The following is a 24,591-nucleotide window of genomic DNA, read 5'->3' as shown; positions in this document are numbered from 1 at the left end:
TTCTGTTCACTTCCATTTTAAGAGAGTGAAGCCAGTCTTACTCTGTATCGTTCCCTGTGCTGTCCATGTCTTAGAAGTGTTTCATGGGGGCAGTGTAGAGCGAGCTTTACGTTCCTTTAAAGAAACTGGAAGTAGCTTTAGAACATAGAACATAGAACATAGAACAGTACAGCATAGAACAGGCCCTTCAGCCCACAATGTTGTGCCGACCATTGATCCTCATGTATGCACCCTCAAATTTCTGTGACCATATACATGTCCAGCAGTCTCTTAAATGACCCCAATGACCTTGCTTCCACAACTGCTGCTGGCAACGCATTCCATGCTCTCACAACTCTCTGCATAAAGAACCTACCTCTGACATCCCCTCTATACTTTCCACCAACCAGCTTAAAACTATGACCCCTCGTGCTAGCCATTTCTGCCCTGGGAAATAGTCTCTGGCTATCAACTCTATCTATGCCTCTCATTATCTTGTATACCTCAATTAGGTTCCCTCTCCTCCTCCTTTTCTCCAATGAAAAGAGACCGAGCTCAGTCAACCTCTCTTCATAAGATAAGCCCTCCAGTCCAGGCAGCATCCTGGTAAACCTCCTCTGAACCCTCTCCAAAGCATCCACATCTTTCCTGTAATAGGGCGCCCAGAACTGGACGCAGTATTCCAAGTGCGGTCCAACCAAAGTTTTATAGAGCTGCAACAAGATCTCACGACTCTTAAACTCAATCCCCCTGTTAATGAAAGCCAAAACACCATATGCTTTCTTAACAACCCTGTCCACTTGGGTGGCCATTTTAAGGGATCTATGTATCTGCACACCAAGATCCCTCTGTTCCTCCACGCTGCCAAGAATCCTATCCTTAATCCTGTACTCAGCTTTCAAATTCGACCTTCCAAAATGCATCACCTCGCATTTATCCAGGTTGAACTCCATCTGCCACCTCTCAGCCCATCTCTGCATCCTTTACTCTGGATCTAACCTTGTGTTGTACCTGCTGTGGGAGTATGTGATGGGGTCAATGTTGAGAGCCCTTCGCTGTTACTTTACGTTCAGTTTAAAAGAGGAGAGAGATTCCCTGTGCTTTACCTGTCCTGGGAGGGCTTGATTTGAATGGTTTTTACCAAACGGTGGGGTATGTTTGGGAATGGCGGGGACGGTAGTAAAGAAAATGGAATGCAGTGTTCACCGCTAAAGTTGTTGAAGTCAATCTTGAATCGTGAATGCTGTAACGGGCCTGATGGTAAAGTGAGGAGCTATTCCTCCAGCCTGCTTTCATCTTTGATAGCATGTGAGTGAGATAGTACGTTGAAATAACAACAGCCCGGAAATTTATTCTAGGACATATTAAAAAGACTGTGGCAGGAAGGGATAGAGGGGTGCTTCCCAAGGTTTTTCCATTCATAACCTCATTTTGAGGATTGAAAATTGTTGCAAACCCCTAATCCCAATTGGGAACTATAAAGGAAGGGAGAGAGACCGTGAGAGAGAGGTGGAGGTATGCTGTGTTGGTGTGGGCTTCTCTGTTAGTATGCAGCACACTTATTATAGCCTAGAACTGCATGACTGTCATTGCTTACTAGGGGGTGACGGCCCCAAAACATCTTCTGACCTGGCTTGGGTCTCAACACCCACTTAGGGAAGTGCCAACACATGATGTGCGAAGCTAAGAGTCAACCAACAGATCAGATAGAATTTAGAAAGAGACTAAAAGGATCAGAGTAACGGCTCTGTGCCTGAACGCATGTACCATTTGAAAGAAACAGATGAACTGGGAGGATAAACAGAAATGAATGAGCCTTACAGAGCCTGGGCTGCAGGATAACATGGAATGGAACCTACAGGAAATTTAGGAATGGCTCAAAACTAGAAGAAGGTGGAGGGGTATCAGTGTTGGCAAATGATGATATTAAACAATAGAACAGGATGGCCTAAGAGCAGGATGAAATTCTGAAGGCAGAGCTGGCTGAAGGGAGTTGACAAATTCGGTTATATGATAGGTCAAGACACGTGAGGTGGCAGGCGTTGCAGGGAATATTTCTGAATGTGCAAAATAGATCCATTGCAGTGAGTAAGTAAATTATCCAAGGCTATTACATTAATGCTCAAACCGCAACATTACAGTCAGTCTCCAACTGATAGCAAAAGGGTATAATTGTGCAAAAACAGGCAACAGATAAAATAAGGGAGTGTCAAGGGTTAAGTAGAAAAGGCAGGAATGTGGTGTGATGCAGTTCAGATTAGGTGCGATCATTTTGAATAGTGGAGCAGGCATGAGGAGGCAGATGGCCTATTCCTGTCCCTATTTCTTAAGGTCTGATTGTCTAAGTTTGGACACAGCACAAACACAAGAAAGAATGGCCATAAAATTAAGAAAATCCGTCAAGATACAATCATTAACACGGGGGGAAAGGAGGTGGAGAGAGAGAGGAGACAATGAGGGACAGTGTAAGAGAGCTAGAGTAACATCAGGAGGGATACAGTCAGTAACACAGGGCGCTGGGGGGGAGAGGGGTTACTGAGTGATAGTGTGAGGGAGAGGGATTAACATCAGGAGGGATACAGTCAGTAACACAGGGCACTTGGGGGGAGAGGGGTTACTGAGTGACAGTGTGAGGGAGAGGGATTAACATCAGCAGGGATACAGTCAGTAACACAGGACACTGGGGGGGAGAGGGGTTACTGAGTGACAGTGTGAGGAAGAGGGATTAACATCAGTAGGGATACAGTCAGTAAAACAGGGCGCTGGGGGGGAGAGGGGTTACTGAGTGACAGTGTGAGGGAGAGGGATTAACATCAGTAGGGATACAGTCAGTAACACAGGGCACTGGGTGGGAGAGGAGTTACTGAGTGACAGTGTGAGGGAGAGGGATTAACATCAGTAGGGATACAGTCAGTAACACAGGGCACTGGGTGGGAGAGGAGTTACTGAGTGACAGTGTGAGGGAGAGGGAGTAACAGCACTTAATTACTTGGGCTGAAGTTGCACAATGGTTCCCGAGTGAGCGTGTGAGAGAGGACTATTTGAGTAGATGCATATAGCAGCCTATTTGCAATTTGCATTGATCTAACTGAAATACTTTCTTTCCACCTACAGACTTTTCAACGTACTTACCTTATGTTGCACCTATTGTGGTTATACTATTTCTCTGTCTTGTATGCTATGTTCTGAAGAGACAAGTTCCTTTGTGGAAAACATCTTTGCATGACGAAGGCAAGTTTTGAAACCAAGTTTCCATGGCATGAGGGCTTCTGATGTTGGGTTGAGTGAGAATTCGGCAGTATCAATTCTGGGAAAGCAGGAATGAGGAGAAGGGGTCATTGAGGTTTGGGCAGGAATGATGGCAATTTGAACCAAAGGGTTCACTCTGCAGGGGAACTGAGATCCATTCACAGGCACACACGCAGACAGACAGGCCCTGAAAGACCCCATGCTCCAGTAGCGTCTGTCCCTCCCACCAGGCTGGAACCGAAGTAGGTACGATACCAGACAAGGGTAGCGGCCTGTACTGGCCACAGGAACTTTACACAGATTAGATAAGGAGTGGGTGGAGGTGAATAGAGTTGAAGTTCACCCAGGTTCATAATTCTCATCACTCTCCTGGCGAATCAAGTTATATTCTGAATAGAGAGGTAAGAAAGTGAAGACACCTGTAGTGGAATGGCAAACCTACAGATGGCAGTGAGTAAATTGAGTGCAAAGCAGAGCAAACTGACTCGACTGGAACTGAGTGCAGGTGGAGAGTTGGCGGGGGTGATCGGAGGAGCGACAGGCTGTGAGCAAGTGCCCCGAATGGTGCGGCTCCATCAGTAAATGCCATGTCATTCACTGGTGTCTATTTTTCCATTTCAAAGGTTCAAAAAACCAGCAAAAAATGCAGCATGTTACGGATAACCCATCAACTGTTTACTCTCAAGTGCAACCGATATCTAGAAAACATGAAGCAAAATGCCCTCCTCCAGAAGGAAATGAAATGGTAATGGATAAACAGGTGGAGTGGTGGGTGCGTTGGTGAGTTGGGGAACACATTTCACCCCCAGAAGCTGAGTGTTTACTGGTTCACTGAGACCCCTCCCGTCACAAAGACATTCTGTCTATCTGTATCCCAGCCCTAGAATTACACGTATCGCATAATCCTCCGTTTTCTAGTGGGGAAATGGCTGCCTTCCTTGACTAGATAAATTTCAGTGGTAGGAATACAATCATCTTCAAGCCCCATTCCTAAATCTTTGAGACACACGCCCGCACACACGTGCACGCACACATATTCCCTACTCCAATGAGGACAGAACATTACTTCACTTTCACTGGGTCAGACTCCCTGCAAATAGCACTGAGGGATGTTCAATAGCATTGACATTGGAATGAGGATGGAGGAGTGTATTTGTACTCAAAATAACAAACGATCACTTACACAGGTTTCCATATACTCAGTTTCCTGAATTTCTAATATAGACATCCATACATACCCACAATGCATCATCTTGTTGAGATGGATATCATCTGTTCTGTTGCAATGTTTCATTCAGTGTGACTCCCAATAGCAACTGAGAATCATTTCTATTACAAACTCGCCCAACACCATTGCCCCAGTGTAGGGTGAGTGAGTAGATTCACCAATTACACACCCTCAGATTTCACTGTACACACACACACACGTACCATCCTCTACTGCCACTGTATCCAACTATCCCCGAGCCGGTCTACTGGTCTGTCAACGGTATTACCAAAGCTGAATGCCCAGTATCAACACTCTAGGGATATGATTGACCAGAGCCTGAATTGGCTAACCATAGGACTAGAAGATGGGGATACTGCAGTGAGTAACTCACCTCCTGACTCCCCACAAAAGCCTGCCCCACCATCTACAAGGCTCAAGTCAGGAGTATGATGGAATACTCCCCATTTGCCCTGGATGGGGCCAGCTCCAACAACACTCAAGAGGTTAGACACCAGCCAGGACAAAGCAGCCCCCACTTGATGGGCACCACATCCACAAACATCCCACTGCGCACCCCCCCCCCTCCCCCCCCCCCGGCCCCACCACCACCACTGACGTTCAGTCGCAGCAGTGTGTACCATCTACAAGACGCTCTGCAGAAATTCACCAAAGATCTTCAGGCAGCACCTTCCAAACCCCACGACCCACTTCCATCCGGAAGGACAAGGGGCAGCAGATACATGGGACCCCCACCCCCTGCAAGCTCCTCTCCGAGCCGCTCACCATTCCGGCTTGGAAATATACCGCTGTTCCTTCACTGTTGCTGGGTCAAAATCCTGGAATTCCCTTCCTAAGGGCATTGTGGGTCTAAGTATAGCACATGGACTGCAGCAGATCAAGAAGGCAGCCAATCATCACCTTCTCAAGGGGGGCAATTACGGACGGGGCAATAAATGCTCACCCTGTAAGCCGCGCCCTTGTCCCACAAAGGAATGAAAATGAATGTCTGTGCTTTTGTCGCAAACCCGACTTTTTGTTTTTTTCTGCAGAGTGTAATACACAATGACACTTGTGAGTTACCGACCACAGTGTATGATACCATCAAGCCGCCTGGAAACTAGAGCCTACATCACAGGATTCAATTCAGGATAATCTCAGATCCCTGCCTGTTCTGTACTGTGAGGCCAACCCAGCCTGGGTGAACAAGGACGGAGGACAAGATTAGTCCTTAGCCACAGAACAAAGAAAATATCACTCTACCCATCTCGCCTGTGCTAGGTTTTATTAGGTACCTTTGCTGAGTATTTTACATTTCTTTCTAACTTTCTTTCTGTAATTATCTCGATCTGTGTTCAGAAAAGTCAAATGAATCTGAAAATGCGGCCATTGAATATACTTAGATCAGACAGAAAGAGAGAAATTTATTGCTTTATTTTTATGTTTACTTTTTAACAAAGAGCAAAGATGCAGGAGGAGGCTATTCAGCTCCTGGAGCTTGAACTGCAAACAATAAGGATCAAGGCTGACAAAAACAGAAGTTGTTAGAAAAGCTCAGTCCGGTGACCCTTCCTCAGAACCATTAACTCTGTTTTCTCCTCCACAGATGCTGCTAGACCTGCTGAGCTTTTCCAGCAACTTTGCTTTTGTTCCTCATTTACAACATCTGCAGTTCTTTTGGTTTTTAAGGATCAAGGCTGATCTTTTACCAAAAATCCAAAGTCCACCCCCCACCCCGCCATAGTTTTTATATCTCTCAGGGAACAAAAGACCTCTCAGTCTGATGCTTACAGTTATTCAAGGAAGGAACGTTTGTCTGAAGATATCATTCATGATATTTGATGACGAATGGAAAATTCCCCAACATGATCCTGATAGCTGTGTGTGTTTACCAATCTGATATGACAAAGCACACAATCCTGCAAGGATTGAACAATGTGAATTTGCTTTAACACGGTGCCACACAGAATATTAGCTGCTTTTCATGACCAATCAGGGCAGATAATCACTTCTACAACAAAATGTGAGGCTGGATGAACACAGCAGGCCAAGCAGCATTTCAGGAGCACAAAAGCTGACGTTTCGGGCCTAGACCCTTCATCAGAGAGGGGGATGGGGAGAGGGAACTGGAATAAATAGGGAGAGAGGGGGAGGCGGACCAAAGATGGAGAGAAAAGAAGATAGGTGGAGAGGAGAGTATAGGTGGGGAGGTAGGGAGGGGATAGGTCAGTCCAGGGAAGACGGACAGGTCAAGGAGGTGGGATGAGGTTAGTAGGTAGATGGAGGTGCGGCTTGGGGTGGGAGGAAGGGATGGGTGAGAGGAAGAACCGGTTAGGGAGGCAGAGACAGGTTGGACTGGTTTTGGGATGCAGTGGGTGGGGGGGAAGAGCTGGGCTGGTTGTGTGGTGCAGTGGGGGGAGGGGACGAACTGGGCTGGTTTAGGGATGCAGTTGGGGAAGGGGAAATTTTGAAACTGGTGAAGTCCACATTGATACCATTAGGCTGCAGGGTTCCCAGGCGGAATATGAGTTGCTGTTCCTGCAACCTTCGGGTGGCATCATTGTGGCACTGCAGGAGGCCCATGATGGACATGTCATGTAAAGAATGGGAGGGGGAGTGGAAATGGTTTGCGACTGGGAGGTGCAGTAGTTTGTTGCGAACTGAGCGGAGGTGTTCTGCAAAGCGGTCTCCAAGCCTCCGCTTGGTTTCCCCAATGTAGAGGAAGCCACACCGGGTACAGTGGATGCAGTATACCACATTGGCAGATGTGCAGGTGAACCTCTGCTTAATGTGGGATGTCATCTTGGGGCCTGGGATAGGGGTGAGGGGGGAGGTGTGGGGGCAAGTGTAGCATTTCCTGCGGTTGCAGAGGAAGGTGCCGGGTGTGGTTGGGTTGGAGGGCAGTGTGGAGCGAACAAGGGAGTCACGGAGAGAGTGGTCTCTCCGGAAAGCAGACAGGGGTGGGGATGGAAAAATGTCTTGGGTGGTGGGGTCGGATTGTAGATGGCGGAAGTGTCGGAGGATGATGCGTTGTATCCGGAGGTTGGTGGGGAGGTGTGTGAGAACGAGGGGGATCCTCTTTGGGCGGTTGTGGCGGGGGCGGGGTGTGAGGGACGTGTTGCGGGAAATACGGGAGACGCGGTCGAGGGCGTTCTCGATCACTGTGGGGGGAAAGTTGCGGTCCTTGAAGAACTTGGACATCTGGGATGTGCGGCAGTGGAATGTCTTATCGTGGGAGCAGACGCGGCAGAGGCGGAGGAATTGGCAATAGGGGATGGAATTTTTGCAGGAGGGTGGGTGGGAGGAGGCGTATTCTAGGTAGCTGTGTTCCCATTATCTCTGATACTATTTTAACCTCACTGTGAAGCCTCTTCCAGGGATGCCCAACCTGAAAAATTTACCCTCCTCCCTCCGGACCAACCTCAGGGAATCTCTCTCCCATTGCAACTCTCTTGTAATCTCTTCGGCCTTGAAATCCCTACCTCCCCACCTGTACTCTCTCCACCTATCTTCTTTTCTCTCCATCTTCGGTCCGCCTCCCCCTCTCTCCCTATTTATTCCAGAACCCTCACCCCATCCCCCTCTCTGATGAAGGGTCTAGGCCCGAAACGTCAGCTTTTGTGCTCCTGAGATGCTGCTTGGCCTGCTGTGTTCATCCAGCTCCACACTTTGTTATCTTGGATTCTCCAGCATCTGCAGTCCCCATTATCTCAGATAATCACTTCTGATTACTGCTGAGTCCGCTATGTTTGATGCTTCTGCCTTGCGTAGCATGACCAGCTATGAATGTGTTTTTTGTAAAATCATCAGTATTTTGTTACTTTTATGGAAGTTTTTAATAAATATGTTTAAATCCATACATATCACTGTCAACAATCTGCTATTTAAAGGTGAACATAATTCAAACAGCTAAATGTTTTCATTTAGTGACGTATTGTATATTATTGATGTCTGCAATGTGAGAGCTGTTAGTGATACCTATAACACATTCCATGGCATAAAGCACATTCTCCCATTGACACTGATCAGTGCACAAACTGGGAGCAATGCCATGTGAGAGCTGTTAGTGATACCTATAACACATTCCATGGCATAAAGCACATTCTCCCATTGACACTGATCATCGCACAAACTGGGAGCAATGCCATGTGAGAGCTGTTAGTGATACCTATAACACATTGTGCTGTGGAAAGCTGTTTCTCCCATTGACACTGATCATCGCACAAACTGGGAGCAATGCCATGTGAGAGCTGTTAGTGATACCTATAACACATTGTGCTGTGGAAAGCTGTTTCTCCCATTGACACTGATCATCGCACAAACTGGGAGCAATGCCATGTGAGAGCTGTTAGTGATACCTATAACACATTGTGCTGTGGAAAGCTGTTTCTTCCATAGCACAGTATCACACTCCTTTTTCCATCAACCTTCATCACCATACTAAACATGAACATGCGATCTGCCAATGTATGTGAGTGTGTGTTTGTGGGTGTGTTTGAGAGAGTGTGTATGTGTGAGGGAGAGAGTGTGTGTGTGGGAGAGAGAGTATCTGTGGGAGGGAGAGAGTGTGTTGGGGGAGAGAGTGTGTGTGTGTGAGAGAGAGTCTGTGTGTGTGTGGGAGAGAGTGAGTGTGTGTGTGGGAGAGTCTGTGTGAGAGAGTGTTTGGGAGGGATAGAGAGTGCGTGTGTGTGGGAGAGAGTATCTGTGGGAGGGAGAGCGTGTGTGTGTGTGAGAGAGAGTCTGTGTTTGTGTGTGTGTGGGAGAGAGTGAGTGTGTGTGTAGGAGAGTCTATGTGAGAGAGTGTGTGGGAGGGATAGAGAGTGCGTGTGTTTGGGAGAGAGAGTATCTGTGGGAGGGAGAGAGTGTGTGTGTGGGAGAGAGTGTGTGTGTGAGAGAGAGTGTGTATGAGAGTGTGTGTGTGGGAGAGTCTGTGTGTGAGAGAATGTGTGGGAGAGAGTGTGTGTGAGGGAGAGAGAGAGTGTGTGTGTGAGAGAGAGAGTGTGTGTGTGTGTGAGAGAGAGTGTGTGTGTGAGAGAGTGTGTGTGTGTGAGAGAGAGAGTGTGTATGAGAGTGTGTGTGTGGGAGAGTCTGTGTGTGAGAGAGTGTGTGTGAGAGAGTATGTGTGTGGGAGAGAATGTGTGTGTGAGAGAGAGAGAGTGTGTGTGAGAGAGTGTGTATGAGAGTGTGTGTGTGTGAGAGAGAGTGTGTGTAAGAGAGAGTGTGTGAGAGAGTGTGTATGAGAGTGTGTGTGTGAGAGAGAGTGTGTGTGTGAGAGAGAGTGTGTGTGTGAGAGAGAGAGGGTGTGTGAGAGAGTGTGTATGAGAGAGTGTGTATGTGTGAGAGAGTGTGTGTGTGTGTGTGAGAGAGTGTGTGTGTGTGAGAGAGTGTGTGTGTGAGAGAGAGAGTGTGTGTGAGAGAGTGTGTGTGAGAGTGTGTGTATGAGAGAGTGTGTTTGTGTGAGGAGGTGCTGGGTGAGGGGGCCTGAGGAGGTGGTGGGTGAGGGGCCTGAGGAGGTGCTGGGTGAGGGGGCCTGAGGAGGTGCCGGGTGAGGGGGCCTGAGGAGGTGCCGGGTGAGGGGGCCTGAGGAGGTGGTGGGTGAGGGGGCCTGAGGAGGTGGTGGGTGAGGGGCCTGAGGAGGTGCTGGGTGAGGGGGCCTGAGGAGGTGCCGGGTGAGGGGGCCTGAGGAGGTGCTGCGTGAGGGGGCCTGAGGAGGTGCTGGGTGAGGGGGCCTGAGGAGGTGCTGGGTGAGGAGGCCTGAGGTAGTGCTGGGTGAGGGGGCCTGAGGAGGTGCTGGGTGAGGGGGCCTGAGGAGGTGCTGGGTGAGGAGGCCTGAGGAGGTGCTGCATGAGGGGGCCTGAGGAGGTGCTGGGTGAGGGGCCTGAGGAGGTGCTGGGTGAGGGGCCTGAGGAGGTGCTGGGTGAGGGGCCTGAGGAGGTGCTGGGTTAGGGGTAATACTGAGACTACTGCCATGATGGTGTGCACTGAGCCATTGTCCTGCTCCAATCCACTCTCTGGTCAGTGCCATCCCCGTTCCGGACACTCCCTAGACACTGATATCCCCGTTCCGGGCACTTTCTGGTCAGTGCCATCCCTGTTCCGGGCACTCTCTGGTCAGTGCCATCCCCGTTCCGGGCACTCTCTGGTCAGTGCCTTCCCCGTTCCAGGCACTCTCTTGTTAGTGCCATCCCCGTTCCGGACACTCTCTGGTCAGTGCCAACCCCCTTCCGGGCACTCTCTGGTCACTGATATCCCCGTTCCGGGCACTCTCTGGTCAGTGCCATCCCCGTTCCGGGCACTCTCTGGTCAGTGCCATCCCTGTTCCAGGCACTGTCTGGTCAGTGCCATCCCCGTTCCAGGCACTCTCTGGTCACTGGTCTCCTTGTTCCAGGCACTCTCTGGTCAGTGCCATCCCCGTTCCGGGCACTCTCTGGTCAGTGCCATCCCCGTTCCAGGCACTCTCTGGTCACTGATATCCCCATTCCAGGCACTCCCTGGTCACTGGTCTCCTTGTTCCAGGCAGTCTCTCGTCACTGTCGACCTCACTCCGTGCCCCTGGTTGCTGGCAGCCTGTCCTGACTGGGTGTTCAAGGTTGAGTGTCCGGCTAGACGGAATCGGGGAGAAATAAGGAAGGAAAAGAACGGGTAGAGTAGACAAGCTCCGGCTGGTGCGCTCTACTTCCCCGACATCTTGCTTGCTGATCAAAGATTATCAAATGAGGGGCATAGGATCTCTGAGGGGGATCGAATGGGTGGATAGAAAGCAGCTGTTCCAGTCAGTCAAAGGGTCAGTAACAAGAGAGCATCTTTTCAAAGTGAAAGGATTTGAGGAAATTGTTTCTCCCGCAGACAGTGTTAAGGGTCTGGAATTCATCACCTTGAAGGATAGTTAAGGGAGGAAACCTGGCAACCTTTAAAAAGTGTCATAAGATTCAAGGCTATGGGCCTGGAGTAGCTTGTGAAGTACTTTTGCTGGTAGATTCAATGGGCTCGGTGTCCTCGGTAATGTATAATTGTGCACATCAGGCAGCGAAATGAACAGCTTTTGTTCTTCATGACCAGAAAGTAGCCAAACCAGACCCTTAGAAATCTGCCAAAGGATGGTTTGAGATAACACACACACATTGAGAAACACACACACTGTCTCACATTCATGTGCACACACATAAAAGGCACACACACACTCTCTCACACACACTCTCTCACACACACACATTCATACACACACACTCTCTCACACACACACACTCTCCCACACACACATTCATACACACACACTCTCTCACACACACACACTCTCCCACACACACACACACACACACTCTCTCTCACACACACACACACTCTCTCTCACACACACACTCTCTCTCACACACACTCTCTCATACACACACTCTCTCTCTCTCACACACACTCTCTCTCACACACACACTCTCCCTCCCACAGATACTCTCTCTCCCACACACACGCACTCTCTATCCCTCCCACACACTCTCTCACACAGGCTCTCCCACACACACACACTCACTCTCTCACACACACACACACACACACACACACACACACACACACACACACACACACACACACACACACACACTCTCTCTCACACACACACACTCTCTCCCACAACACACACACACAGACTCTCTTAAGGACTAATCTTGTCCTCCGTCCTTGTTCACCCAGGCTGGGTTGGCCTCACAGTACAGAACAGGCAGGGATCTGAGATTATCCTGAATTGAATCCTGTGATGTAGGCTCTAGTTTCCAGGCGGCTTGATGGTATCATACACTGTGGTCGGTAACTCACAAGTGTCATTGTGTATTACACTCTGCAGAAAAAACAAAAAGTCGGGTTTGCGACAAAAGCACAGACATTCATTTTCATTCCTTTGTGGGACAAGGGCGCGGCTTACAGGGTGAGCATTTATTGCCCCGTCCGTAATTGCCCCCCTTGAGAAGGTGATGATTGGCTGCCTTCTTGATCTGCTGCAGTCCATGTGCTATACTTAGACCCACAATGCCCTTAGGAAGGGAATTCCAGGATTTTGACCCAGCAACAGTGAAGGAACAGCGGTATATTTCCAAGCCGGAATGGTGAGCGGCTCGGAGAGGAGCTTGCAGGGGGTGGGCTTCCCATGTATCTGCTGCCCCTTGTCCTTTTGGATGGAAGTGGGTCGTGGGGTTTGGAAGGTGCTGCCTGAGGATCTTTGGTGAATTTCTGCAGAGCGTCTTGTAGATGGTACACACTGCTGCGACTGAACGTCAGTGGTGGTGGTGGGGCCGGGGGGGGGGGAGGGGGGGGGTGCGCAGTGGGATGTTTGTGGATGTGGTGCCGATCGAGTGGGGGCTGCTTTGTCCTGGCTGGTGTCTAACCTCTTGAGTGTTATTGGAGCTGGCCCCATCCAGGGCAAATGGGGAGTATTCCATCATACTCCTGACTTGTGCCTTGTAGATGGTGGGGCAGGCTTTTGTGGGGAGTCAGGAGGTGAGTTACTCACTGCAGTATCCCCATCTTCTAGTCCTATGGTTAGCCAATTCAGGCTCTGGTCAATCATATCCCTAGAGTGTTGATACTGGGCATTCAGCTTTGGTAATACCGTTGAAAGCCCAGCAGACCGGCTCGGGGATAGTTGGATACAGTGGCAGTAGAGGATGGTACGTGTGTGCGTGTGTACAGTGAAATCTGAGGGTGTGTAATTGGTGAATCTACTCACTCACCCTACACTGGGGCAATGGTGTTGGGCGAGTTTGTAATAGAAATGATTCTCAGTTGCTATTGGGAGTCACACTGAATGAAACATTGCAACAGAACAGATGATATCCATCTCAACAAGATGATGCATTGTGGGTATGTATGGATGTCTATATTAGAAATTCAGGAAACTGAGTATATGGAAACCTGTGTAAGTGATCGTTTGTTATTTTGAGTACAAATACACTCCTCCATCCTCATTCCAATGTCAATGCTATTGAACATCCCTCAGTGCTATTTGCAGGGAGTCTGACCCAGTGAAAGTGAAGTAATGTTCTGTCCTCATTGGAGTAGGGAATATGTGTGCGTGCACGTGTGTGCGGGCGTGTGTCTCAAAGATTTAGGAATGGGGCTTGAAGATGATTGTGTTCCTACCACTGAAATTTATCTAGTCAAGGAAGGCAGCCATTTCCCCACTAGAAAACGGAGGATTATGCGATACGTGTAATTCTAGGGCTGGGATACAGATAGACAGAATGTCTTTGTGACGGGAGGGGTCTCAGTGAACCAGTAAACACTCAGCTTCTGGGGGTGAAATGTGTTCCCCAACTCACCAACGCACCCACCACTCCACCTGTTTATCCATTACCATTTCATTTCCTTCTGGAGGAGGTCATTTTTCTTCATGTTTTCTAGATATCGGTTGCACTTGAGAGTAAACAGTTGATGGGTTATCCGTAACATGCTGCATTTTTTGCTGGTTTTTTGAAGCTTTGAAATGGAAAAATAGACACCAGTGAATGACATGGCATTTACTGATGGAGCCGCACCATTCGGGGCACTTGCTCACAGCCTGTCGTTCCTCCGATCACCCCCGCCAACTCTCCACCTGCACTCAGTTCCAGTCGAGTCAGTTTACTCTGCTTTGCACTCAGTTTACTCACTGCCATCTGTAGGTTTGCCATTCCACTACAGGTGTCTTCACTTTCTTACCTCTCTATTCAGAATATAACTTGATTCGCCAGGAGAGTGATGAGAATTATGAACCTGGGTGAACTTCAACTCTATTCACCTCCACCCACTCCTTATCTAATCTGTGTAAAGTTCCTGTGGCCAGTACAGGCCGCTACCCTTGTCTGGTATCGTACCTACTTCGGTTCCAGCCTGGTGGGAGGGACAGACGCTACTGGAGCATGGGGTCTTTCAGGGCCTGTCTGTCTGCGTGTGTGCCTGTGAATGGATCTCAGTTCCCCTGCAGAGTGAACCCTTTGGTTCAAATTGCCATCATTCCTGCCCAAACCTCAATGACCCCTTCTCCTCATTCCTGCTTTCCCAGAATTGATACTGCCGAATTCTCACTCAAACCAACATCAGAAGCCCTCATGCCATGGAAACTTGGTTTCAAAACTTGCCTTCATCATGCAAAGATGTTTTCCACAAAGTAACTTGTCTCTTCAGAACATAGCACACAGGACAGAGAAATAGTATAACCACAATAGGTGCAACATAAGGTAAGTACGTTGAAAAGTCTGTAGGTGGAAAGAAAGTATTTCAGTTAGATCAATGCAAATTGCAAATAAGCTGCTATATGCATCTACTCAAATAGTCCTCTCTCACACACTCACTTGGCAACCATTCTGCATCTTCAGTCCAAGTAATTAAGTACTGTTAATCCCTCTCCCTCACACTGTCACTCAGTAACCCCTCTCCCCCCCCCAGCGCCCTGTGTTACTGACTGTATCCCTACTGATGTTAATCCCTCTCCTGCACACAGTCACTCAGTAACCCCTCTCCCCCTCAGCACCCTGTGTTACTGACTGTATCCCTCCTGATGTTAATCCCTCTCCCTCACACTGTCACTCAATAACCCCTCTCCCCGCCAGGGCCCTGTGTTACTGACTGTATCCCTCCTGATGTTAATCCCTCTCCCTCACACTGTCACTCAGTAACCCCTCTCCCCCCCAGCGCCCTGTGTTACTGACTGTATCCCTCCTGATGTTAATCCCTCTCCCTCACACTGTCATTCAGTAACCCCTCTCCCCCCCAGCGCCCTGTGCTACTGACTGTATCCCTCCTGATGTTAATCCCTCTCCCTCACACTGTCATTCAGTAACCCCTCTCCCCCCCAGCGCCCTGTGTTACTGACTGTATCCCGACTGATGTTAATCCCTCTCCCTCACACTGTCACTCAGTAACCCCTCTCTCCCCCAGCGCCCTGTGTTACTGACTGTATCCCTACTGATGTTAATCCCTCTCCCTCACACTGTCATTCAGTAACCCCTCTCCCCCCCAGCGCCCTGTGTTACTGACTGTATCCCGACTGATGTTAATCCCTCTCCCTCACACTGTCACTCAGTAACCCCTCTCTCCCCCAGCGCCCTGTGCTACTGACTGTATCCCTCCTGATGTTAATCCCTCTCCCTCACACTGTCATTCAGTAACCCCTCTCCCCCCCAGCGCCCTGTGTTACTGACTGTATCCCTCCTGATGTTAATCCCTCTCCCTCACACTGTCATTCAGTAACCCCTCTCCCCCCCAGCGCCCTGTGTTACTGACTGTATCCCGACTGATGTTAATCCCTCTCCCTCACACTGTCACTCAGTAACCCCTCTCTCCCCCAGCGCCCTGTGTTACTGACTGTATCCCTACTGATGTTAATCCCTCTCCCTCACACTGTCACTCAGTAACCCCTCTCCCCCCCCAGCGCCCTGTGTTACTGACTGTATCCCTACTGATGTTAATCCCTCTCCCTCACACTGTCACTCAGTAACCCCTCTCCCCCTCAGCGCCCTGTGTTACTGACTGTATCCCTCCTGATGTTAATCCCTCTCCCTCACACTGTCATTCAGTAACCCCTCTCCCCCCCAGCGCCCTGTGTTACTGACTGTATCCCGACTGATGTTAATCCCTCTCCCTCACACTGTCACTCAGTAACCCCTCTCTCCCCCAGGGCCCTGTGTTACTGACTGTATCCCGACTGATGTTAATCCCTCTCCCTCACACTGTCACTCAGTAACCCCTCTCCCCCCCCAGCGCCCTGTGTTACTGACTGTATCCCAACTGATGTTAATCCCTCTCCCTCATACTGTCACTCAGTAACCCCTCTCCCCCCCAGCGCCCTGTGTTACTGACTGTATCCCTACTGATGTTAATCCCTCTCCCTCATACTGTCACTCAGTAACCCCTCTCCCCCCCAGCGCCCTGTGTTACTGACTGTATCCCGACTGATGTTAATCCCTCTCCCTCACACTGTCACTCAGTAACCCCTCTCTCCCCCAGGGCCCTGTGTTACTGACTGTATCCTGACTGATGTTAATCCCTCTCCCTCACACTGTCACTCAGTAACCCCTCTCCCCCCCCAGCGCCCTGTGTTACTGACTGTATCCCAACTGATGTTAATCCCTCTCCCTCATACTGTCACTCAGTAACCCCTCTCCCCCCCAGCGCCCTGTGTTACTGACTGTATCCCTACTGATGTTAATCCCTCTCCCTCATACTGTCACTCAGTAACCCCTCTCCCCCCCAGCGCCCTGTGTTACTGACTGTATCCCAACTGATGTTAATCCCTCTCCCTCACACTGTCAGTCAGTAACACTCAGTCAGTTCTCTGGCACTGAGCCTGACACTGTGGCAAAGAAGGGAAGGGGGCAGAATAGAAAAGTACTCGTGGTAGGGGACTCGATATTTAGCGGAATCGACAGGAGATTTTGTGGTCAGGATCGGGATTCCTGGAAGGTATGTTGCCTCCCTGGTGCCAGGGTCCGGGACGTCTCCGATCGGGTGTATAAGGTTCTAAAAGGGGAGGGCGAACAGCCAGAAATGGTGTTACATATTGGCACTAATGATATAGCCAGAAATAGGTTTGAGGATATAAAAAGTGATTTCAGGGAGTTAGGATGGAAGCTGCAGTGCAGAACGAACAGAGTAGTGTTCTCTGGTTTACTATCGGTGCCACGAGATAGTGAGGTGAGGAACAGGGAGCGGGCGCAGCTGAACACGTGGCTACGCAGCTGGTGTAGGAGGGAGGGCTTCAGATATGTAGATAATTGGGATGCCTTCTGGGGAAGGTGGGACCTGTACAAGAAGGACGGGTTGCATCTGAACTGGAAGGGGACCAATGTCCTGGGTGGAAGGTTTGCTCGAGTAGTTCGAGAAGGTTTAAACTAGTATGGCAGGGGGGTGGGAACCTGAGCTGTATACCAGAGGTGAGAGTTGATGTAGGTGAGGCAATAGCAAGAGGTAGACCAGCTAGTGGGAAGGATTTTCCTGGGAAGGAACCAAGGGATCGGTTAAAGTGTGTTTGCTTTAATGCAAGGAGTATCAGGAATAAAAGTGATGAACTTAGAGCATGGATCAGTACCTGGTGCTATGATGTTGTGGCCATAACAGAGACATGGGTTTCTCATGGGCAGGAATGGTTGCTGGATGTTCCAGGGTTTAGAACATTTAAAAAGAATAGGGAGGGGGGAAAAGAGGAGGGGGTGTAGCACTACTAATCAGAGAGGGTATCACAGCTACAGAAGCTTCCATTGTCGAGGAAGATCTGCCTGAGTCAGTATGGGTGGAAATTAGGAACAGCAAGGGAGTAGTCACCTCGTTAGGGGTTTACTACAGGCCCCCCAATAGCAGCAGGGAGATTGAAGAAAGCATAGGTCGACAGATTTTGGAAAAGTGTGCACGCAGTAGGGTTGTTGTAATGGGTGACTTTAACTTTCCTAATATTGATTGGAACCTCCTTCGAGCAGAAGATTTGAATGGAGCTGTTTTTGTAAGGTGTGTTCAGGAGGGTTTCCTAACGCAGTACGTTGACAGGCCGACGAGGGGAGAGGCCATTCTAGACTTGGTGCTCGGAAACGAGCCGGGGCAGGTATCCGATCTTGTGGTGGGAGAGCATTTTGGTGATAGTGACCTTAACTGCCTCACATTCTACATAGCTATGGAGAAGGAGAGGATTAGGCAGAATGGGAGGATATTTAATTGGGGAAGAGGAAACTATGATGCGATTAGACATGAGTTAGGAAGCATGGACTGGGAGCAATTGTTCCATGGTAAAGGCACTATAGACATGTGGAGACTGTTTAAGGAACAGTTGTTGCGAGTGATGAGTAAATATGTCCCTCTGAGACAGGCAAGATCGGGTAAGATAAAGGAACCTTGGATGATGAGAGCGGTGGAGCTTCTAGTGAAAAGGAAGAAGGTAGCTTACATAAGGTGGAGGAAGCTAGGGTCAAGTTCAGCTCTAGAGGATTACACGCAGGCGAGGGAGAAGCTCAAAAATGGTCTGAGGAGAGCCAGGAGGGGGCACGAGAAAGGCTCGGCAGAAGGAATCCGGGAAAACACAAAGGTATTTTACACTTATGTGAGGAATAAGAGAATGGTCAAGGAAAGAGTAGGGCCGATCAGGGATAGCATAGGGAACTTGTGTGTGGAGTCTGAGGAGGTAGTGGAAGCCCTAAATGAGTTTTTTGCTTCTGTCTTTACGAAAGAAACGAACTTTGTAGTGAATGAAACCTTTGAAGAGCAGGTGTGCATGCTGGAATGGATAGAGATAGAGGAAGCTGATGTGCTGAAAATTTTGTCAAACATTAAGATTGACAAGTCGCCAGGCCCGGACCAGATTTGTCCTCGGTTGCTTTGGGAAGCGAGAATTGCAATTGCTTCACCACTCGCGAAGATCTTTGCATCCTGGCTCTCTACTGGACTCGTACCTGAGGACTGGAGAGAGGCAAATGTAACTCCTCTCTTCAAGAAAGGAAATAGGGAAATCCCCGGCAATTACAGACCAGTAAGTCTCACGTCTGTCGTCTGCAAGGTGTTAGAAAGGATTGTGAGGGATAGGATTTATGACCATCTGGAAGAGCATGGCTTGATCAAATGCAGTCAACACGGCTTTGTGAGAGGTAGGTCATGCCTTACAAACCTTATCGAGTTCTTTGAGGATGTGACTAGAAAAGTTGATGAGGGTTGAGCTGTGGATGTGGTGTACATGGACTTCAGTAAGGCATTTGATAAGGTTCCCCATGGTAGGCTCATTCAGAAGGTCAGGAGGAATGGGATACAGGGGAACTTAGCTGCTTGGATACAGAATTGGCTGGCCAACAGAAGACAGCGAGTGGTAGTAGAAGGAAAATATTCTGCCTGGAAGTCAGTGGTGAGTGGGGTTCCACAGGGCTCTGTCCTTGGGCCTCGACTGTATGTAATTTTTATTAATGACTTGGATGAGGGGATTGAAGGATGGGTCAGCAAGTTTGCAGACGACACAAAGGTTGGAGGTGTCGTTGACAGTGTAGAGGGCTGTTGTAGGCTGCAGCGGGACATTGACAGGATGCAGAGATGGGCTGAGAGGTGGCAGATGGAGTTCAACCTGGATAAATGCGAGGTGATGCATTTTGGAAGGTCGAATTTGAAAGCTGAGTACAGGATTAAGGATAGGATTCTTGGCAGTGTGGAGGAACAGAGCGATCTTGGTGTGCAGATACATAGATCCCTTAAAATGGCCACCCAAGTGGACGGGGTTGTTAAGAAAGCATATGGTGTTTTGGCTTTCATTAACAGGGGGATTGAGTTTAAGAGTCGTGAGATCTTGTTGCAGCTCTATAAAACTTTGGTGAGACCGCACTTGGAATACTGCGTCCAGTTCTCGTCGCCCTATTATAGGAAAGATGTGGATGCTTTGAAGAGGGTTCAGAGGAGGTTTACCAGGATGCTGCCTGGACTGGAGGGCTTATCTTATGAAGAGAGGTTGACTGAGCTCGGATTTTTTTCACTGGAGAAAAGGATGAGGAGAGGGGACCTAATTGAGGTATACAAGATAATGAGAGGCATAGATAGAGTTGATAGCCAGAGACTATTTCCCAGGGCAGAAATGGCTAACACGAGGGGTCATAGTTTTAAGCTGGTTGGAGTAAAGTATCGAGGGGATGTCAGAAGCGGTTTCTATACACAGAGAGTTGTGAGAGCATGGAATGCGTTGCCAGCAGCAGTTGTGGAAGCAAGGTCATTGGGGACATTTAAGAGACTGCTGGACATGCATATGGTCACAGAAATTTGAGGGTGCATACATGAGGATCAATGGTCGGCACAACATTGTGGGCTGAAGGGCCTGTTCTGTGCTGTACTGTTCTATGTTCTAACCCCACTACCCCCAGCCCCCTGTGTTACTGACTGTATCCCTACTGATGTTAATCCCTCTCCCTCACACTGTCACTCAGTAACCCCTCTCCCCCCCAGCGCCCTGTGCTACTGACTGTATCCCTCCTGATGTTAATCCCTCTCCCTCACACTGTCACTCAGTAACCCCTCTCATCCCAGCGCCGTGTTACTGACTGTATCTGTACTGATGTTAATCCCTCTCCCTCACACGGTCACTCAGTAACCCCTCTCCCCCGACAGCACCCTGTGTTACTGACTGTATCCCTATTGATGTTAATCCCTCTCCCTCACACTGTCACTCAGTAACCCCTCTCCCGCCCATGCCCTGTTTTACTGACTGTATCCCTACTGATGTTAATCCCTCTCCCTCACACTGTCACTCAGTAACCCCTCTCCCCCACCAGCGCCCTGTGTTACTGACTGTATCCCTCCTGATGTTAATCCCTCTCCCTCACACTGTCACTCAGTAACCCCTCTCCCCCCCAGCGCCCTGTGTTACTGACTGTATCCCTACTGATGTTAATCCCTCTCCCTCACACTGTCACTCAGTAACCCCTCTCCCGCCCATGCCCTGTTTTACTGACTGTATCCCTACTGATGTTAATCCATCTCCCTCACACTGTCACTCAGTAACCCCTCTCCCCCCCCAGCGCCCTGTGTTACTGACTGTATCCCGACTGCTGTTAATCCCTCTCCCTCACACTGTCACTCAGTAACCCCTCTCCCCCCCAGCGCCCTGTGCTACTGACTGTATCCCTACTGATGTTAATCCCTCTCCCTCACACGGTCACTCAGTAACCCCTCTCCCCCCCAGCGCCCTGTGTTACTGACTGTATCCCTACTGATGTTAATCCCTCTCCCTCACACTGTCACTCAGTAACCCCTCTCCCCGCCAAGGCCCTGTGTTACTGACTGTATCCCTACTGATGTTAATCCCTCTCCCTCACACTGTCACTCAGTAACCCCTCTCCCCCCCCAGCGCCCTGTGTTACTGACTGTATCCCTACTGATGTTAATCGCTCTCCCTCACACTGTCACTCAGTAACCCCTCTCCCCCTCAGCGCCCTGTGTTACTGACTGTATCCCGACTGATGTTAATCCCTCTCCCTCACACTGTCACTCAGTAACCCCTCTCCCCGCCAGGGCCCTGTGTTACTGACTGTATCCCTATTGATGTTAATCCCTCTCCCTCACACTGTCACTCAGTAACCCCTCTCCCCCCCAGTGCCCTGTGTTACTGACTGTATCCCTACTGATGTTAATCCCTCTCCCTCACACTGTCACTCAGTAACCCCTCTCCCCCGCCCAGCGCCCCGTGTTGCTGACTGTATCCCTCCTGATGTTAATCCCTCTCCCTCACACTGTCACTCAGTAACCCCTCTCCCCGCCAGCGCCCTGTGTTACTGACTGTATCCCTACTGATGTTAATCCCTCTCCCTCACACTGTCACTCAGTAACCCCTCTCCCCCCCCAGCGCCCTGTGTTACTGACTGTATCCCTACTGATGTTAATCCCTCTCCCTCACACTGTCACTCAGTAACCCCTCTCGCCCCCTAGCGCCCTGTGTTACTGACTGTATGCCTCCTGATGTTAATCCCTCTCCCTCACACTGTCACTCAGTAACCCCTCTCCCCCCCCCAGCACCCCGTGTTACTGACTGTATCCATACTGATGTTAATCCCTCTCCCTCACACTGTCACTCAGTAACCCCTCTCCCCCCCAGCACCCCGTGTTACTGACTGTATCCCTACTGATGTTAATCCCTCTCCCTCACACTGTCACTCAGTAACCCCTCTCCCCCCCAGGGCCCTGTGTTACTGACTGTATCCCTACTGATGTTAATCCCTCTCCCTCACACTGTCACTCAGTAACCCCTCTCCCCCCCAGCGCCCTGTGTTACTGACTGTATCCCTCCTGATGTTAATCCCTCTCCCTCACACTGTCACTCAGTAACCCCTCTCCCCGCCAAGGCCCTGTGTTACTGACTGTATCTGTGCTGATGTTAATCCCTCTCCCTCACACTGTCACTCAGTAACCCCTCTCCCCCCCAGCGCCCTGTGTTACTGACTGTATCCCTCCTGATGTTAATCCCTGTCCCTCACACTGTCACTCAGTAACCCCCCTCCCCCCCAGCGCCCTGTGTTACTGACTGTATCCCTACTGATGTTAATACCTCTCCCTCACACTGTCACTCAGTAACCCCTCTCCCCCCCAGCGCCCTGTGTTACTGACTGTATCTGTACTGATGTTAATCCCTCTCCCTCACACTGTCACTCAGTAACCCCTCTCCCCCCCAGCGCCCTGTGTTACTGACTGTATCCCTACTGATGTTAATCCCTCTCCCTCACACTGTCACTCAGTAACCCCTCTCCCCCCCAGCGCTCTGTGTTACTGACTGTGTCCCTACTGATGTTAATCCCTCTCCCTCACACTGTCACTCAGTAACCCTTCCCCCCCCAGGGCCCTGTGTTACTGACTGTATCCCTCCTGATGTTAATCCCTCTCCCTCACACTGTCACTCAGTAACCCCTCTCCCCCCAGCGCCCTGTGTTACTGACTGTATCTGTACTGATGTTAATCCCTCTCCCTCACACTGTCACTCAGTAACCCCTCTCCCCCCCAGCGCCCTGTGTTACTGACTGTATCCCTACTGATGTTAATCCCTCTCCCTCACACTGTCACTCAGTAACCCCTCTCCCCCCCAGCGCCCTGTGTTACTGACTGTATCCCTACTGATGTTAATCCCTCTCCCTCACACTGTCACTCAGTAACCTCTCTCCCCCCCAGCGCGCTGTGTTACTGACTGTATCCCTCCTGATGTTAATCCCTCTCCCTCACACTGTCACTCAGTAACCCCTCTCCCCCCCAGCGCCCTGTGTTAGTGACTGTATCCCTCCTGATGTTACTCTAGCTCTCTTACACTGTCCCTCATTGTCTCCTCTCTCTCTCCACCTCCTTTCCCCCCGTGTTAATGATTGTATCTTGACGAATTTTCTTAATTTTATGGCCATTCTTTCTTGTGTTTGTGCTGTGTCCAAACTTAGACAATCAGACCTTAAGAAATAGGGACAGGAATAGGCCATCTGCCTCCTCATGCCTGCTCCACTATTCAAAATGATCGCACCTAATCTGAACTGCATCACACCACATTCCTGCCTTTTCTACTTAACCCTTGACACTCCCTTATTTTATCTGTTGCCTGTTTTTGCACAATTATACCCTTTTGCTATCAGTTGGAGACTGACTGTAATGTTGCGGTTTGAGCATTAATGTAATAGCCTTGGATAATTTACTTACTCACTGCAATGGATCTATTTTGCACATTCAGAAATATTCCCTGCAACGCCTGCCACCTCACGTGTCTTGACCTATCATATAACCGAATTTGTCAACTCCCTTCAGCCAGCTCTGCCTTCAGAATTTCATCCTGCTCTTAGGCCATCCTGTTCTATTGTTTAATATCATCATTGCCAACACTGATACCCCTCCACCTTCTTCTAGTTTTGAGCCATTCCTAAATTTCCTGTAGGTTCCATTCCACGTTATCCTGCAGCCCAGGCTCTGTAAGGCTCATTCATTTCTGTTTATCCTCCCAGTTCATCTGTTTCTTTCAAATGGTACATGCGTTCAGGCACAGAGCCGTTACTCTGATCCTTTTAGTCTCTTTCTAAATTCTGTCTGATCTGTTGGTTGACTCTTAGCTTCGCACATCATGTGTTGGCACTTCCCTAAGTGGGTGTTGAGACCCAAGCCAGGTCAGAAGATGTTTTGGGGCCGTCACCCCCGAGTAAGCAATGACAGTCATGCAGTTCTAGGCTATAATAAGTGTGCTGCATACTAACAGAGAAGCCCACACCAACACAGCATACCTCCACCTCTCTCTCACGGTCTCTCTCCCTTCCTTTATAGTTCCCAATTGGGATTAGGGGTTTGCAACAATTTTCAATCCTCAAAATGAGGTTATGAATGGAAAAACCTTGGGAAGCACCCCTCTATCCCTTCCTGCCACAGTCTTTTTAATATGTCCTAGAATAAATTTCCGGGCTGTTGTTATTTCAACGTACTATCTCACTCACATGCTATCAAAGATGAAAGCAGGTTGGAGGAATAGCTCCTCACTTTACCATCAGGCCCGTTACAGCATTCACGATTCAAGATTGACTTCAACAACTTTAGCGGTGAACACTGCATTCCATTTTCTTTACTACCGTCCCCGCCATTCCCAAACATACCCCACCGTTTGGTAAAAACCATTCAAATCAAACCCTCCCAGGGCAGGTAAAGCACAGGGAATCTCTCTCCTCTTTTAA

At 49.5% G+C, this 24,591-nt stretch overlaps 2 protein-coding genes across 10 annotated transcripts in view; one reads left to right on the top strand and one right to left on the bottom strand.

Annotated features, from left to right (window-relative positions):
* LOC132207386 (SLAM family member 5-like) overlaps nucleotides 1-6,473 on the top strand; it is a 36,917-nt gene extending 30,444 nt beyond the window's left edge. For 4 of the 5 annotated variants that reach the window (XM_059642865.1, XM_059642867.1, XM_059642866.1 and 1 more), the window contains 2 exons: nucleotides 3,094-3,973; nucleotides 5,488-6,473. In XM_059642865.1, coding sequence (XP_059498848.1) covers nucleotides 3,094-3,221 — 128 coding nt within the window. In that variant the 3' untranslated portion in view covers nucleotides 3,222-3,973; nucleotides 5,488-6,473. Of the gene's footprint in view, nucleotides 1-3,093; nucleotides 4,009-5,487 lie in introns of all 5 variants that reach the window. The other variant, XM_059642864.1, reaches the window with a different exon arrangement.
* A 5,543-nt stretch (nucleotides 6,474-12,016) lies between these two features.
* LOC132207392 (SLAM family member 5-like) overlaps nucleotides 12,017-24,591 on the bottom strand; it is a 41,527-nt gene continuing 28,952 nt past the window's right edge. For all 5 annotated transcript variants that reach the window (XM_059642891.1, XM_059642896.1, XM_059642892.1 and 2 more), the window contains 3 exons: nucleotides 14,542-14,658; nucleotides 13,779-13,900; nucleotides 12,017-12,266 (listed from right to left, as the gene is read on the bottom strand). In XM_059642891.1, coding sequence (XP_059498874.1) covers nucleotides 13,803-13,900; nucleotides 14,542-14,658 — 215 coding nt within the window. In that variant the 3' untranslated portion in view covers nucleotides 12,017-12,266; nucleotides 13,779-13,802. The remainder of the gene's footprint in view (nucleotides 12,267-13,778; nucleotides 13,901-14,541; nucleotides 14,659-24,591) is intronic.

The sequence above is a fragment of the Stegostoma tigrinum genome, chromosome 46 (genome assembly GCF_030684315.1).
Source record: "Stegostoma tigrinum isolate sSteTig4 chromosome 46, sSteTig4.hap1, whole genome shotgun sequence".
Taxonomy (NCBI): domain Eukaryota; kingdom Metazoa; phylum Chordata; class Chondrichthyes; order Orectolobiformes; family Stegostomatidae; genus Stegostoma; species Stegostoma tigrinum.
The sequence above is the reverse complement of the archived record's forward strand: the minus strand, read 5'-3'. Positions and strand labels throughout refer to the sequence as shown.